At 32.5% G+C, this 14,969-nt stretch overlaps 1 protein-coding gene across 1 annotated transcript in view; it reads left to right on the top strand.

Annotated features, from left to right (window-relative positions):
• Positions 1 to 557: 557 nt before the first annotated feature.
• The window catches only part of LOC124360257 (metabotropic glutamate receptor 1-like), a 64,667-nt gene continuing 50,255 nt past the window's right edge, over positions 558 to 14,969 (top strand). The window contains exons 1-3 of the mRNA XM_046813700.1: positions 558 to 832; positions 920 to 1,064; positions 3,059 to 3,332. Of these exons, the coding sequence (XP_046669656.1) occupies positions 582 to 832; positions 920 to 1,064; positions 3,059 to 3,332 (670 nt within the window). The 5' untranslated portion in view covers positions 558 to 581. The remainder of the gene's footprint in view (positions 833 to 919; positions 1,065 to 3,058; positions 3,333 to 14,969) is intronic.

Raw genomic sequence — 14,969 nt, 5'->3', positions numbered from 1 at the left:
CAACAACATGTAAGTTGTGATTCCTGACTTAGGCGTGCCACAACGCTTTAGTAAGATTTGTTTATTTTAACCTAGTTTGTAATTATGTATTAGGTTAGTTCTTTACCTGAAGAAGAGATCAGATTGCAGATCTCGAAACGTAGTGTTACTGTTTTCTTGTTTCACTGAACGATGGCAAATGTCCGGAAAAATCCTGTTTCCTTCACAATCCTTCCATCGTCAAAAATAACCTTTAAACAAAAAACAAATGTCTCAGTAACCCATACAAGAAAGTAATTCTATTACATATTATTGTAGTCAGATTGTTTACAAATTTTTATATTCAGCGGTTTTCTCGTTTTCATCATTGTTACCCATATAACTAATGTAAAAATGTCATTTTTACTTTAAATTTTTTGAACACAAAATCAAGAGAAGTTCTTCTTAGAAACAACAGGAACCACGTACCAAGTTTCAAGTCTTTAGGGCCTTTCTACCAAGAGTCTAACACAGCCGGACAGATAACGTCTCTTAGTCTCTATTTTAGCTTACTCATCTATAGTCCGTATGTTTCAGATGAATGGCAGAGGCGAGTGTGAGGGATGCAGGGCGCCCTCTACTGGAGTACGGCACTGCTCTGTCTTGTCGCCCAAAGTCGAGCGCCCCAGGTCGATCAACAGCAACGCATCTCCGCCTTCGTGGACGGAGATTTCATCATCGGTGCACTCTTCAGCGTGCATCACCAGCCGAAGCAGAAGCGCGTCGGCAACACGCTGGTCTGTGGCGAGGTACGGGAGATGTACGGCATACAGAGGATCGAGGTCACCTTCCAGACCCTGGACGTTATCAACAGGTAACAAGCTGTTTTAGTTGTTTGTTGGCATAAAATAGTTGCGTGGCCTTTAAGAGTTTCAGGAACTGTAGGAATCTGTTATTATAGGGATCCAACAATTCTACCTAACGTAACACTGGGTGTGGAGATCAGGGACTCTTGTTGGTACGCTCCGGTGGCTCTCCAGCAGAGCATCGAGTTTATACGAGACGCCATCTCGCCGGCCCGAGACACCTCTACTTGTGGAGTATCGGTCAGTACTAATCTCTTATCAGTATTAATACCAATATTTATTGTTAATAAGATTTATTCAATTGAACAATAATGTGAGTGTTATTGTTAATGTATTGCACAATCAGTCAATTTCTGTTTTACCTTTAAATTTATTTATTTAAATTTTGCAACACTAGAAATACTTTCTCTTTTCAGCTAACTAAAAGAATTATTTTCGATTAAATTAGTTAGAATATGATTTGTTTTTATATAATTCCATTATTTTTCTAATAAAGGTATGATTTATTTGATATGAGACCAAAAAGTATAAAACACAAGAAGTCGTAATATATTATATAAATTATAAAAGACGTTCTGTTTATAAACGTGTGTTGTATGTCGTTTGTATTATAATGAAAGTACTAAAGATGTAATTAGAAACAAATATGAACAATAAAATATATAAATGTATTTAATATACCTCAAAGGTACAAATTCAGTTTATGTACTGAGAGATAATTTAAACAAGATTTTTGTTAATAGGATTTTGGATGTATCTGATTTTGTTAATTTAGAACAAATTATTTGAAAAATTCTACATCATCCATATCTGAGCTTGAGATCCATCATATGTAAAAAATATATTTATAAAATTAATAAAATTAATTCATTTTTTTGCTTAGATCCTACAAATAAAACCAGTTTAACCCTCTATGTGACTAGTATAATTTGTGGTCTAAATATTTTCTCTTACTTGTGAGTTAGAAAAGTAGAAATGTCCATAAGCTGTTATGTCACTGTTATAAAATTTACGTGATTCATATTTAAAGGCAAAACGTAAATATACGAAACAATTCATTTATTAGAAGTTCCATCATAGATCCAATTGTAATAAAAATACAATCATGAAAGAAAGAAACAAGTTCTTGGTAAAGTTTCGCCAAGTAGCCATTTGTTGGTTAAAACTTCTGAAACAATTAGGGTCGAGCGTTTGGACAGTTAATTTTCACTTTTAAAACATTGTATTCAAATTTATCATTCATAAAATATATACACTCGTAATTAGATTTTTCAGAACTTATTTGCGTTAAAGATAAAATTAAAAGAATTATGATTTATATTGGCACGATGAACTCCAAGATTACAGTCTCATCAAGAAATCACATAATGAGCCAATTAGCAGCGAGGTAAGAGTGGGCCGCCAGCAGCGCAGGTCTGCCACCCCACTTGTGTCGAGAGCCACACTGAGGGTATTTACTTTTGTTACCAACTGCGAGTTGATCCACGGTTCGTTTATGTTACAGAAATATCTCCTGTTTTGTTCTATCTAATGAGGAGCGACGTTTAATTGAAAATAAGTTCTCATTCCATTAATTAGTCTTATTTGCGACAACCCTCGGAGCTGATTTAAGAGAATAGATGGATAACGATCCGGACTATTAATTTGTGTTACTTTATAACTAAGAATGTATTTTTAACTTGGATCCTACAAATTATTGGTCGTATGGTTACAGCAGCTGCTGTGACGAAGGCGTGTATGTGTTAATGTTAAGTGGCAATTACATAAACGTACGCAGTATGTTCAATAAAAACAGACTTCGTAACATCAAAAGTTTATATAAATTTGCTAACACACATTATCACCATCAAGTAATGGCATGTGTCTATTCATATCAAAACCTGGATTATGACAATTTTTGAATACCTTTTACCTTCTTTTTTCAGCACCTTCCCATTTCCATGGATGCTTTAAAATAATATTCATCACATACGCATGAAACTAATGCATTGTGGAGACATCAATTACACCCGTTTCATAAACGGTTGTTATTTTTTAACAAATTTTAGCTCATTTAAATGTTGGAAAATTAACTGAGAAACGCAGTGTCATCGACCTAAATTGTTCAAAAATAGTTAAAGCTATCAATTTATTTGAAAGCACAAACCAATTTATAGAATACGAACTTAATTGCAATTAGAAAAAAAATGTGTATATTTTACATTTTTAAAAGAAATTATATTTTTTCCAAAAAGACCGAATTGGTGAAGGGCGTGAAGGCCAGGCGTGCGCCTCTCGTGGGGGTGATCGGTCCCGGTTCCAGCAGTGTGGCGCTCCAGGTCCAGAATCTGCTCCAGCTGTTCCAGATTCCCCAGGTCGGCTACTCCACTACCAGTAAGGATCTGAGCGACAAGAGCAGGTTCAACTATTTCCTGCGGGTTGTGCCCTCCGACTATTACCAGGCCCAGGTCATGGTGGACATCGTGCGTCACTACAACTGGACCTACGTGTCCGCAGTCAACACTGACGGTAAGCTGTCACGTCTTTACTTATATTATGATGGGTAATAGTTTATAACTCTAGTATGTGCGCACTCTTTTTAATTTACTTTAATTGTTTTGAGAGTATACCATCTCCTAGGTGACATCAGTTATACGTTAGTTAATTATGTACTAGTGATAAAAAATGTCGTTTTCCTATTTATCTTAATACTCGTTACATCTGCCTTAAATAGTTCAGGGCGTATCCAACTTATAAGCGGTGTACCGACTCGACACTGAACCCGAGTACGTGAGGTGAAAAGATGGGATATAATTAAACCAGATTCTGCCACTTAGAAACATCCTCTTCTTTAGAGTATTCATATGCCGTACTTAAAATAATGACAATAAGAGACCCATTAATAGTATGGCCATCCTATCGATCTAATATTAAACAAGACTATAAAGAGGGTGGGAAGTTGGCAAAAGGCTTCAATAGGTCAGGAACTACAGATGTTTGAAACTTCCAAAGGAAGCAAACTTCAAAGGCGTATTGGAGTACAAAAATTGTGAAGTGAATAGCAGCAGTTTGTACTTTATATTGAAAATAGAAACATCTTAAATACAGGTATCGTAAAATGGATTTTCTTGTACACTTTTCACTTATAGTACAAACAACAAACCGCTACGAAATGTTGAAGTAATTTCAACAGTATAGCCGTATAAATTTAATCACTGCTAAATATAACTGCTAGTTACATTTAAAGATAAGTTGTAAAATAGAGAGACACTCATTCAAAATAAAAAGTAAACAAGATAACTTTTTAGATCTTTGTCTATAAATATTTGAATTACATAACTACTGTTCATATTTAGCTTATGTTGCAATTAATTGACATACCGACTATATACAGACTATCCAGACCACGAGATTTTAAAAAAGGTTCCATTGGCCCGGACCTATCAGATTTCGAAACTATTGGGAATTTCTAGATGCTAGACGTGACGTCTGGGTTTACCAGAGGAGTGTGATTTAAAAGCCGGAAAAGTACAGAAGCTACATCTTAGAGATCGATAGCTACTAACGCTTCCAGACTGGAAGAAACCAGAACCTGAACATTCCCACATCATCGAGGTCCCCAGAAAATCTTAAAGACCGAGAGCTCCAAGCGCTTATAAACTTTCATTGCTTGGGAGTTATTATAACTTTTAAAGAAAGTTGGTTGTGAGAAAGTGATATTAAAAGACCTCTCATTTCCCGGAAATCCCAGTCGCTTGTGAAAGTTGAGAGGACGGATCTCCTAGGGATTAAAAACCACTTGGTACTAAAAGTGAGAGAAAGAAGGTATATAGAGGTCTAATGAAACCAGATATAAGATATAATAACCAGATATAGTTATTCTAGTTACAAGCTGTTATCAGTGGCTCTTAAAGAGCATCATGATCGATTGTACTGGCTGAAGATTTCTAGAACGCAGGTGGGATAATATCTGGATAATCCTAATAATACTTACTTAATGGATGTATAAGGTAAACTTTTAGAGGTTCGATTACTTCAAAAGGTTCGTTGTAGTTTTCAGAATATAAAAATGGGTTATTGGGTAATCTCAAAATAAATTATATGAACTACGTGAAGTTCATGAAAATATTTTTAAGTTTTGATTAGTGACCAAAACTACATAGTTTATTTTACAAAGAAAGGATTCTATCGAATCTAATGAACTAATAAAGTAATTTGTAATTAAATAATAAATTATGACGAAAAGGTTTTTGAATTAAGAATTAAAACTGATATGTTATTTTTAATTGTACTAACAGAATATGTAACTTAAATTAATCATATTTAAAGCGTTAGATAGGTTTATTTACAGAATAATTAAAACAGATGTGATTGAATTCAAATAAATAATTTATATTTAGTAATGTCACAATTAACTTTTGATATCATTATGGATCCTAGATCAAGATTTAAGTGATTCATCATTTTTAGCATTGAAACGATGGGTACATTGGGTTTTTAATCCCAAAAGTGTGTTTGTGCTTAAGAAAAATTTAACTATTATACCTGATTATCAGAAAGCGTATGATTTATTCGTGTGTTACATTAACTACAACACTATATAAATAAATGTTTTCTAAGAAATCATACCATATCATTTGTAAAACTCTACTAACAAGCTTAGATGTCGTTAGTGAGGGGAGGTTAATTAAGATGACGTAATTAGGATATCGGTTACATATCCCATTTCTGGTTGTTGAAACCGATACCATCGGTTACCCTAAGTACACCTTAGGTGGCCCAAAAGTCGTATATCATAGGAGTAGTAATTATGGCTTAATTAATAGACAAACATATATTATAGCATATTATTTATACAGAATTTAAAAGGTGTAAAGAGGCCTCCAATCTTACACAAAAGAGAACTTGTAAATATATTCACAACAAGCTTGGAATAATATCACATCATATATTGTGTTAAATAGTTAAAGCTTTGGTCAGGAAATTCTAAGAAGTATATTGATATTTATTGAAAAGTGATTTAATTTGTACTTGAATAGTGATTCTATAATTCCTTAAGAAGAATTATTAATACTTCCTTTATTAAGAGCAAGCTGCAAAGTGAATGTATAGGTATCGTTACTGTTCGGCGTATTCCATCTGGTATTTCTTCGAAGTCAGGGGCTATTATATTTAAGTTCTGTTACTTATAGGTTAAAAAAATCTAAACAAATATTGGAAGTTTCTTATTCAATAACATTAGATTTTATCGAATTGCTAAAGAAGTAGTAATAATAAAAATACAAATTAAAACACATTCTCTTTCTAAAATACATGTCTATGATTTCTTTTACAACTACTGTATTTCCGCTACTGAAAATATCTCTACTTATTTTTAAAATCTCAATTCTGGTCGAAAATGTACACTAAAATACTCTTTGTTTACTATATCATAGCTAAAAGTACGAGCCAAAACATAGTTTAACATTTACTATACACGAATTCTTTAGTTTAACATTCATATTTTATATCGCGCTGACATATTCACCGATGTACCAGTTTTTACTTTTACGTTCACAGCTTATTTTGACCAAGAAAAATTAAAAATACTACAAGTGCCTTGTAATTTTTTATTGAAAATCTTATTAAAAGAATGTTTTAAAGAAAAGAAAAGAATGTCACAACACTATCAAGGATTTAAAATTTTTAGGAGAAACGTGTCCTTACTTTAGTATAATGAATGAAGACAACGTCCGCTTATTTGTATTCGGTTCTTGTCGCAGAGACAACTTTCCGATAGCCCAACTTTGGTACAATTATGATATACGACTGTAGGCTGATACCTTTCCATATCAAAAGGTTGTCATGGCTCTTCAAGGTCAGCTCATAGTTATTCAGTTTCTTTAAGCAATCATCGTAGGATAGAAAATTAAGTATGACTTATTCGTAACTATACTGGAATCAATAACCAGACAATGAAAAAAATCTAAATTTTATTTGTATATAAGAAATATCGCATCATGATGGTAAATTGTTCCTGTAATAGAGATGAATTCAGATATTTTCTCCCCATATTGTTTCTTTTGGTATTGCACATATACTTTTAGGCTGTTACATTACTTAGGTTACATAACAGTTATAAGTTTAAGTGAAGTCTTGTACTACTTATATCATACTTTCTATTATTACTAAATTACTAGAATAATGATCACTTCTTTTATCGCGATATATAAAGGTGTCCCACGAGTAACTAACAAACTTATCAGGTAGTTTTCTCTCATCAAAATAATGAAAAAAAGTATATTTAAACATATGACCGGAAAAGCTTTGTTAGCGTGCTACGGATAGCGAAAGATATTTCCCGATTTTCTAGGAAATTACAGAAATAAAGCAAAACTGATGTTTTTATAGCGTAATGATTACTCTTTTATTGCGCTTCAATTTGGCATATGTCTGTCTGCATATTTTTACTTAATACATTCATAAGCATGTTTTACTTAGAATTTAACTTGTTTCTGAAATAAAAATCTGTTGCTAATAGTTTAAAATCAAAAACCTAGGAGAATGGAAAAATTATTGATACACATAGAGGAAAAAAAATAATGATAGTTGTTAATTTTATTGAATTTTATGTCAAATGAACTGAAAAATAGTATACAAATGTCCCAGAGTTGTAGGACTACTCATTTCCGAGATATTAGAGAGATTATGCAAAATTCGGTCTCACAAAACATGCTTTGTTTAGATTTAAAGTACCTTAATTCATTAAATGGGTAATGAAGATGCAAACTTTTTAACGAAACTTTTAGAGAATTTAATTCCGAAGAGAAAGATGTAAAATAATAATAAAAAAAACACAAAGTTAAAAAGTAGTGTTTAATTAAATAAAAAAATACGAAAAATGAGACACAAAATGCAATATGTGTTTATTAAATGAACGTTCTTCGTAAAATAGTATATAAAATTAACTATCAACATTTTATACATATTACAATTTTAAAACTAATCTTTTTTACAAACATCCACTCTTAGAATCGGAAGAACGTGTTTTGTCTATATATTAATTGTTTTCATATTTAATAAATTTATATTTATGATTACTGGTAACATGTAAGACCGTGGAGCTAAAGTCGGTGCAGGACACGTGGAGACACGCCCAGGATCGGGTAGATGCCATAAACTACTCACACCTTCCACAACCTTAGCCGACCTCTTATATCAACTCGTGAAGGGTAGATAGCTGTGCCACAGAACGGCTTTAATATTAATGTTCCAGATTTTACTTATATAACCTAATTAATTCGGTTGTTTTGTTCAGATTTGATTTTATCAGTCTATAAAAACATATCTCTGCAATTAATTTATGATATTTATTTATATAATTAGCACGTGAAATATGGACTAGTAAATGCAAGATTGACTTCAATTGATTGTACAAATTGAAGTCCATGCAATTTACATGGACTGTAAATGTTGATTATCAAGCGAAGTGATATATTTATGACAAATCTGGTTTTCATTCCAAAAGTTTATTAACAAAATATTTACTTTGACTTGCACTCTTACTGTATTCATTATGATGGTGCCGCTTCAGTTCTAAGGAGCTTTAAACGTTTAACGTTGGTGTCACGGGGAGTCAAATAAAAATTAAATAAGTATTAAATTAAAATGTCAACTGAGTCTCCTTCCAAATTAATCTTTCAGTTGTTTACTAACATGAAGCAGAGGTCAGAGCCATGAAGGGAACAGAAAAGGCTTCAAGGAGTTCAAGGTGAGGATACATACATATGATAATAGATTAGGTCCATGAAATTAGCCCCCCACAGAAAGCACTAACATCGTATAAAGGGCAACAACACAGTTAGGGTAACTAACTGGTCTTGGCGTTATTATTTGGTTTTAACATTCATTCATACATGATACCTGATCCACCTGATTGGTTACAAATAAAAAATCTTAAAATTATGTGTGTATTGTAAGACCAGGTTTATTCAAGAAAGTTTGTCTTAAAGTTTTATTCCGAATTGAGAGTTAGCACCCTGTAAAACGATATTTCTTAATTTGGGTTGGACTTAACAGAGAAATGAGTACTGTAACCTAGATAGAGGCTTCAATTGTTCTTGTAATAGTGTAATAATAACTCAAATTGCAATTAGTTTTTGAGATGATTGTAGCAATTTTATGATAGGCCCTTCCTTGACCTGAAGCGTGTTTCAAATAAGGTTTTTTTTTTGTATTTTAATATCCTACAGTCGTACATATACGAGTTCTACTACTCGTACTCGTACTACTACTTATTATAATCATATATTCATATAACCAGTATCAAATATTCAATTAAATTGAAACCAAATTTAAAGTCAAACTACAATCTGCCACTAAATATACGGATATATAATAGACAAGAGAAGTAATCACAAATTATAATACTGTTTTAATAATCATTTGTTATAACAAATAAGGTATAGAATTTTTGTCTTCTACAGGCTATCCTTTATGTGTACTAACAATTTTTCCAATCTCTTAGGTTTTTGATTTTAAACTATTAACAACAAATTTTTATTTCAGAAACAAGTGAAATTCTAAGTAACACATGCAAAATCAAAACGCCGTTACTTAAATTGTTGACGACTTATGAATGTATTAAGTAAAAAGATGCAGACAGACATATGCCAAATTGAAGCGCAATAAAAGAGAATTAGACCATATTCTTAAAGGAAATGTATTCTTATTTTTACCTATTACATCATTTTATGAAGTATTTCCCCACTTTTGTACACTATAGATGTGTGTGGTGTTTATACTTATTCTTATAATTACTATAAATACTAGTAAAAATAATCATAGGATGACTATAATTTTATTGCTACAACCAATCAGTGGATAATAAGTTGGTCAGTATATTGAGGATAACAACTTGAATAACATATGTATGTTTTAGTAATCATATATTTTTAAACTACAATAAAATACTCTCTAAGATTAACATTGAAGCTTTGGAAGCTCGATGTGCAGAGACCTATTTTTGAATGTATTTATAATCCACAAAAAGCACATGTATGTTGTAAACGCGTTCGAATGATACCAAATATGCGTATAAAATATTAGTTTGATATATCTAAAATGGCTGTATAAAATTGTAGATATTCTTTAAATGATAGAAATAATGGATAACAAAGAATAAAAGCAAGACAACAATCGCTTCGAGTCAGTAGTTACCAAGTGAGAAATTGTTAGACGATTTTGACTTACAGTTCAACTAGCAATATCAAACTTTATTTTATCACAGTAATATATTATTTGTTCATTAACACACTTACAGTACAAGCACACAGCAATTAATAAAGTTTATACAGGAATGTTAATTCTTACTTGATTTTTTCTTATTCACATGCGTTGACTTGACTTTACATTATGACAAGTTGGAGTAAAAAATAATAATGTCACAGACACTAACAAAACGGACGATGACCCCAATATTGAGTCAAACGATCAAATTGGATCAAATGATGAAAAGTTGCTTCGGGAAATTAAAAGAAAACAAAGAGATGCTCCAAGTTACACTTCCATCTCCAGAAATATTCCACTGGATGTAGTTGCCGCCTCACCCCCTATTGTCACCCCTCCCCCCACGACTACTTTCTCGTAGCTTGCCGCCTTCTCCTCTCGTACCGCCCTCACCGCCTGCGCCTGTTGTCACTGTACCGTCCGATTCTGAAACAAGGGATATTAACCTTATATTATCATTCTTCACAGAAATGTGGTAAGATATACAAATAAAATTATTTGGTCTACACATCCTAGGTCGCAAATCATCAAAATTCATGTTAAAAATTTATGATTTAAATTGAAAAAAAAAAAAAAAAAATAATAATGTTACCCGATATAAATGACATATTATTCAGTAAATATGAGAAATATCAAAGGCGCACCAGCCACAACGTATCAGATGTGTCAAAATATGTCATGGGGTAGAAAAACCTAACAATCGCCATAAGCCACTTTATTGTTATTTATATTTTTTCTATTTTTATATTAAAGTATATGTAATTTATAATATTGCTGTAGTAACTCAACTTAGTATTTTAGTTTGTAAACATTTAACTTTGTGGGATTACAAACGTTTTAAAAATATGAGTCATGACGCATTTCTCTATTTACAATTTCTTCATTCAGTTTTGTTACTTTATAAATGTGTTTACCTATAAGCGCAATGTAAAAAATTCATATTTTCACTGGATTTCAAGATTAATTGTGCAGAATAAACTATCTAGCTCATATTTGCATCTAATTATTAGCATTAAAACGTAACACTGTTGCGGGGACGGTTAGCGGGCTACCCGAGTGGCAAGATAACCCGTAACAATGTTCACCTTGAAGAGTAGGAACTCAAGAGATGACTCGGTACATCGGGTTAAAATAAGTTTATTGAAAATAGTCACTTGGCACAACTCTGTGCACAACATGTAAAATGAAAAAACACGCATAAAATTACTACTGAGAATAAACTATTAACACTATACTTTGTGGTACTTATGTTTCACAATTCCAACATCTAACTATTCTGCCTACTACCGCGACCGGTTCCTCGCTGTACAGCCTGCGGAGACTGATGACTACTGTTGCGCCTCGCAGGGCTTAAATAACACAACCCATTAAGAGCGATTATCGCTCTGTACATATCATTGTCCAAAGTGCTAATGATCTGTAGATTGTTGTGTGAGCAGTGACAATTTGTTAATGATAATGTTGTATATCTATTACTTATCTAACGTCTAGTCTTCTCACGCTAACACTATTCCAGTTATTGATACACATTAAATAATACATACAATCATGGCCACATGTTCTTACATACTAATATGATTACAAAATAATGTTACTATACAACAACACTATGAAAGATTATAGTGATAACTAAAATTCTACTAATACGATCCAATACCTTTCATGACACTTCTCATTAAGAATATGTTCCCAACATTATAAATAGACTGTAAATAATAAATCACCATTGCAAAATTTATAATTTGTTCAGCTTAGTGCATTACCAGCGAACAAATATTAAGACTATTAAATTTATTTGGGATAAACAATACTCTTTGAAAGAGGAATGGGGGCAACTTATGTATAAAGTTGACGCATACGTTGTACTGATTTCGTCGTGCTCCACTGCTATAAAGTTTTAGTGTAGATGCAGCAACCTACACAAGCGATAACTGCACTGACGCGACGAGACGGGACGGCTGTTATGCGATCTTCTCAGCTTAGGTTTTAGCTACAGTGAAACATACACAATGTGGGGGCGGTGATTTAAGGAGCAGACGTTTACAGTCTTTGTCAGACGTTGTCAGTTTTTGTGACAATACTAAAATACTTAATGTATCTTAACATCAGAATTTTTGTAAGACTGATGATGAAAACAGCTTCTACTTCAGTGTCCTGGATTCGAGTGAATTTTAAACATGTACTTCCTGGTAGTGGCTGATATTTATAATGAACCTGATCGTACAGGTTTGTTAGTTTTATGATGGTACCTGATGATGGTACCTTAGGATGGTACATTAGGTACACACAAGTCAAGTCAAGGCGGAATGCTAGCTAGTCCCCTAAGTAACAACTTTGTCGCTCGGTCATGCTACACTGGTGAGAGCGATAACAATCTGGAGGTAGTTCCGACTCTCTATACCTTATCCCCTCCATGTTCCCTCAGTTTCTACGGAATTAGATCATCCTGTCCCCCAAATACGGTTTGAGCTTTCATCAGCTACAAGCGCATTCGGATGAGATGAATTTAATGATTCGGCTCATAAAGGCCCTCAGCGGACTTAAGATATACTTTTTATTGTGATGGAAGGTGATTGATGTAAGAAGTTGTTTCGTAGCATAATCAATATCATTGATATTGCTGCTGATCATACTCTTAAAATGATCAACAATTATTAATTGACGTACTTTTATGAATCACCACTAAATACATAAGTAGAGCCGTAAGAAAATTAATCGTTGTTAGGTCCAAAAATATCAGGATAAAATTTTCCCTTGTAACCGTAATTGTGGATTAATTGTATAAATTTTTTCCAAACTTCGTACCTTGTCCTAATGGGTTTGTCTTTCTTCTGTTATCCTATGCCTTGAAAATACATTTTAGACTTCAAAACCCTTCCAGAGAAGACCCCTAAAAACTAAATATTGCAGAAATATAACATGTGTAATGATGCAACCATTGACTCCAAACAAGAAAAGTTACAATATCTTAGTCTAGTTAGTAGCCTATAATTCTTAATAAAATAAGAAGTGACTTTATTAAGAACTGAAATTAGAACTATTATTGAACATGTAACAAATTTAATAAATATTACTTTAAAATAACTCATTAACTATAATAACACTTATTTCCATTCATATTACCAATCTTAATATTTTGAATAAGCATACATTCTGATAACCTTAGTGTTTCAACCCAAGCCCACCCTCTTCTATACTTCCGCTTCTATCGGCCACCCCTGTCATACGACCCAAAGCGAGCGTGCTAATGAATGGCAGCTACATTTACTGGAATAGTATTTTACAATAAACAGGTTAGGAACTGTGAAAGATTTACAAAATGTGGTTGTTGGAAGAATAGGAATTGATAATAAGGACGTATCATTTATCCTATATTCGGGAATAGCTCACTATAAATTTGTTTGCTAAATAACTATGACAAATTGTATTTCAAAGAGAGTGCAAAAGTAAAACGGTGACACAGTGGGTGCGTGTGATTAATATATAGTAACAATCTTAAATTATAAGATCGACAGTTAATTTCTTAAGTAGGGTTGTTATGTGACCACCGCGTCTGAGATTGAACACAAACCTACTGCAAAAGTTCTGAGGAGTTATATTGGAAAACTCCACATTCATATTTTAAGGGTCATCATAATTCAAGACTCTATATAAGCATTATTTTAGATTCCAGTAGCAGACATGAAGCTGGCCGCTTGATGCAGTATTACCGTTCGTTAGTTTTTTTAACGAAAAACATTTATAAGAAGCAATAATCAGTTAAGGGATACAGATAAACCATGAGAAATAACGTGTTATAAAGCATCCCAGATATAGAACAATCACCTTGGGTGATAAGCATGATATGCAGTTTATTACAGTAACAGCCAGGATAGTTTTAAGTCTATAGTGAGTACAAGATCAATTAATATTTTACTGTCATGCCAAAGGAACATTCATACTAATACCCGAAGGATCTGCAGATTATTGCAGTCACATGCAGGTTAGTGAGATAGTCGTAACTAAGGCAAGGTCAGTAAAATATTGCTCTGTACTAAGCTGAACCTTTACTACATTATAATATCTAGAGTAAGGGCGAACACTTGTAGATACAGACAGGCTAGTCATCTGGCTAGTAACCGTAACAAGATCCATTAGTATTTTATTGCTATAGGTCTTCCTGAAATTCTGGTAAGATAGAGTAAGTGGCGAATTCAATCGTTTATTATGGTTTTAGACATCACAAATTAAATAAAACACTTCCTGTAAGTTGAATAGTTTTTGAAAAAACCCGTGTTAAATGCAAAAAATAAGGTGAAAACACATTTATTTCATATTCGGACAAACGGTGTAATAAAATACACTCAAGGCAAATAGATCGTTAATGAAATGTGTTTTTATTCATAATAGTACAAAATAACATGAACCTGAAAACATTAATCTAAACCTATTCAACAAAATTACAGTACATTTTCAAATGTGTTTCCACCGACTTCTATTCATCCGTGATAAATAATTAAAGTCACTTTTGTCGTCGGAAGTATAATTAATTGGAACCAGAAATACTTTTATAAGCGCATAACCTAAAATAAGGGCCACTTGCAAGTTAAAACAATGCTAGACCAAGCCTAGCAGGACTATGAATACAATTTTAGGAATTATTGATATCCATTGACTAAGAACCCTATGAAATTTAATTACGTTATTAATGCCACACATTGAAGTAAAGACGTAGTTACATGAACGTAAATCCTAACGTATTCTAAAAATTTAACTTTATGTGTGTTTTATAAAAAGAAGTTTATTGTAATAGTTATTGGTTCACTTATGTTATACTAATTCTTGGTTATCTAGATATAAAGAAAAAAGTAATTAATACAAGAAAATAATTTAAGTAATTATTTGTATCATAATATAGAG

The sequence above is a fragment of the Homalodisca vitripennis genome, chromosome 4 (assembly GCF_021130785.1).
Source record: "Homalodisca vitripennis isolate AUS2020 chromosome 4, UT_GWSS_2.1, whole genome shotgun sequence".
In the NCBI taxonomy this organism is placed as follows: Eukaryota; Metazoa; Arthropoda; class Insecta; order Hemiptera; family Cicadellidae; genus Homalodisca; species Homalodisca vitripennis.
This window is presented reverse-complemented; position numbering and strand designations above follow the sequence as displayed.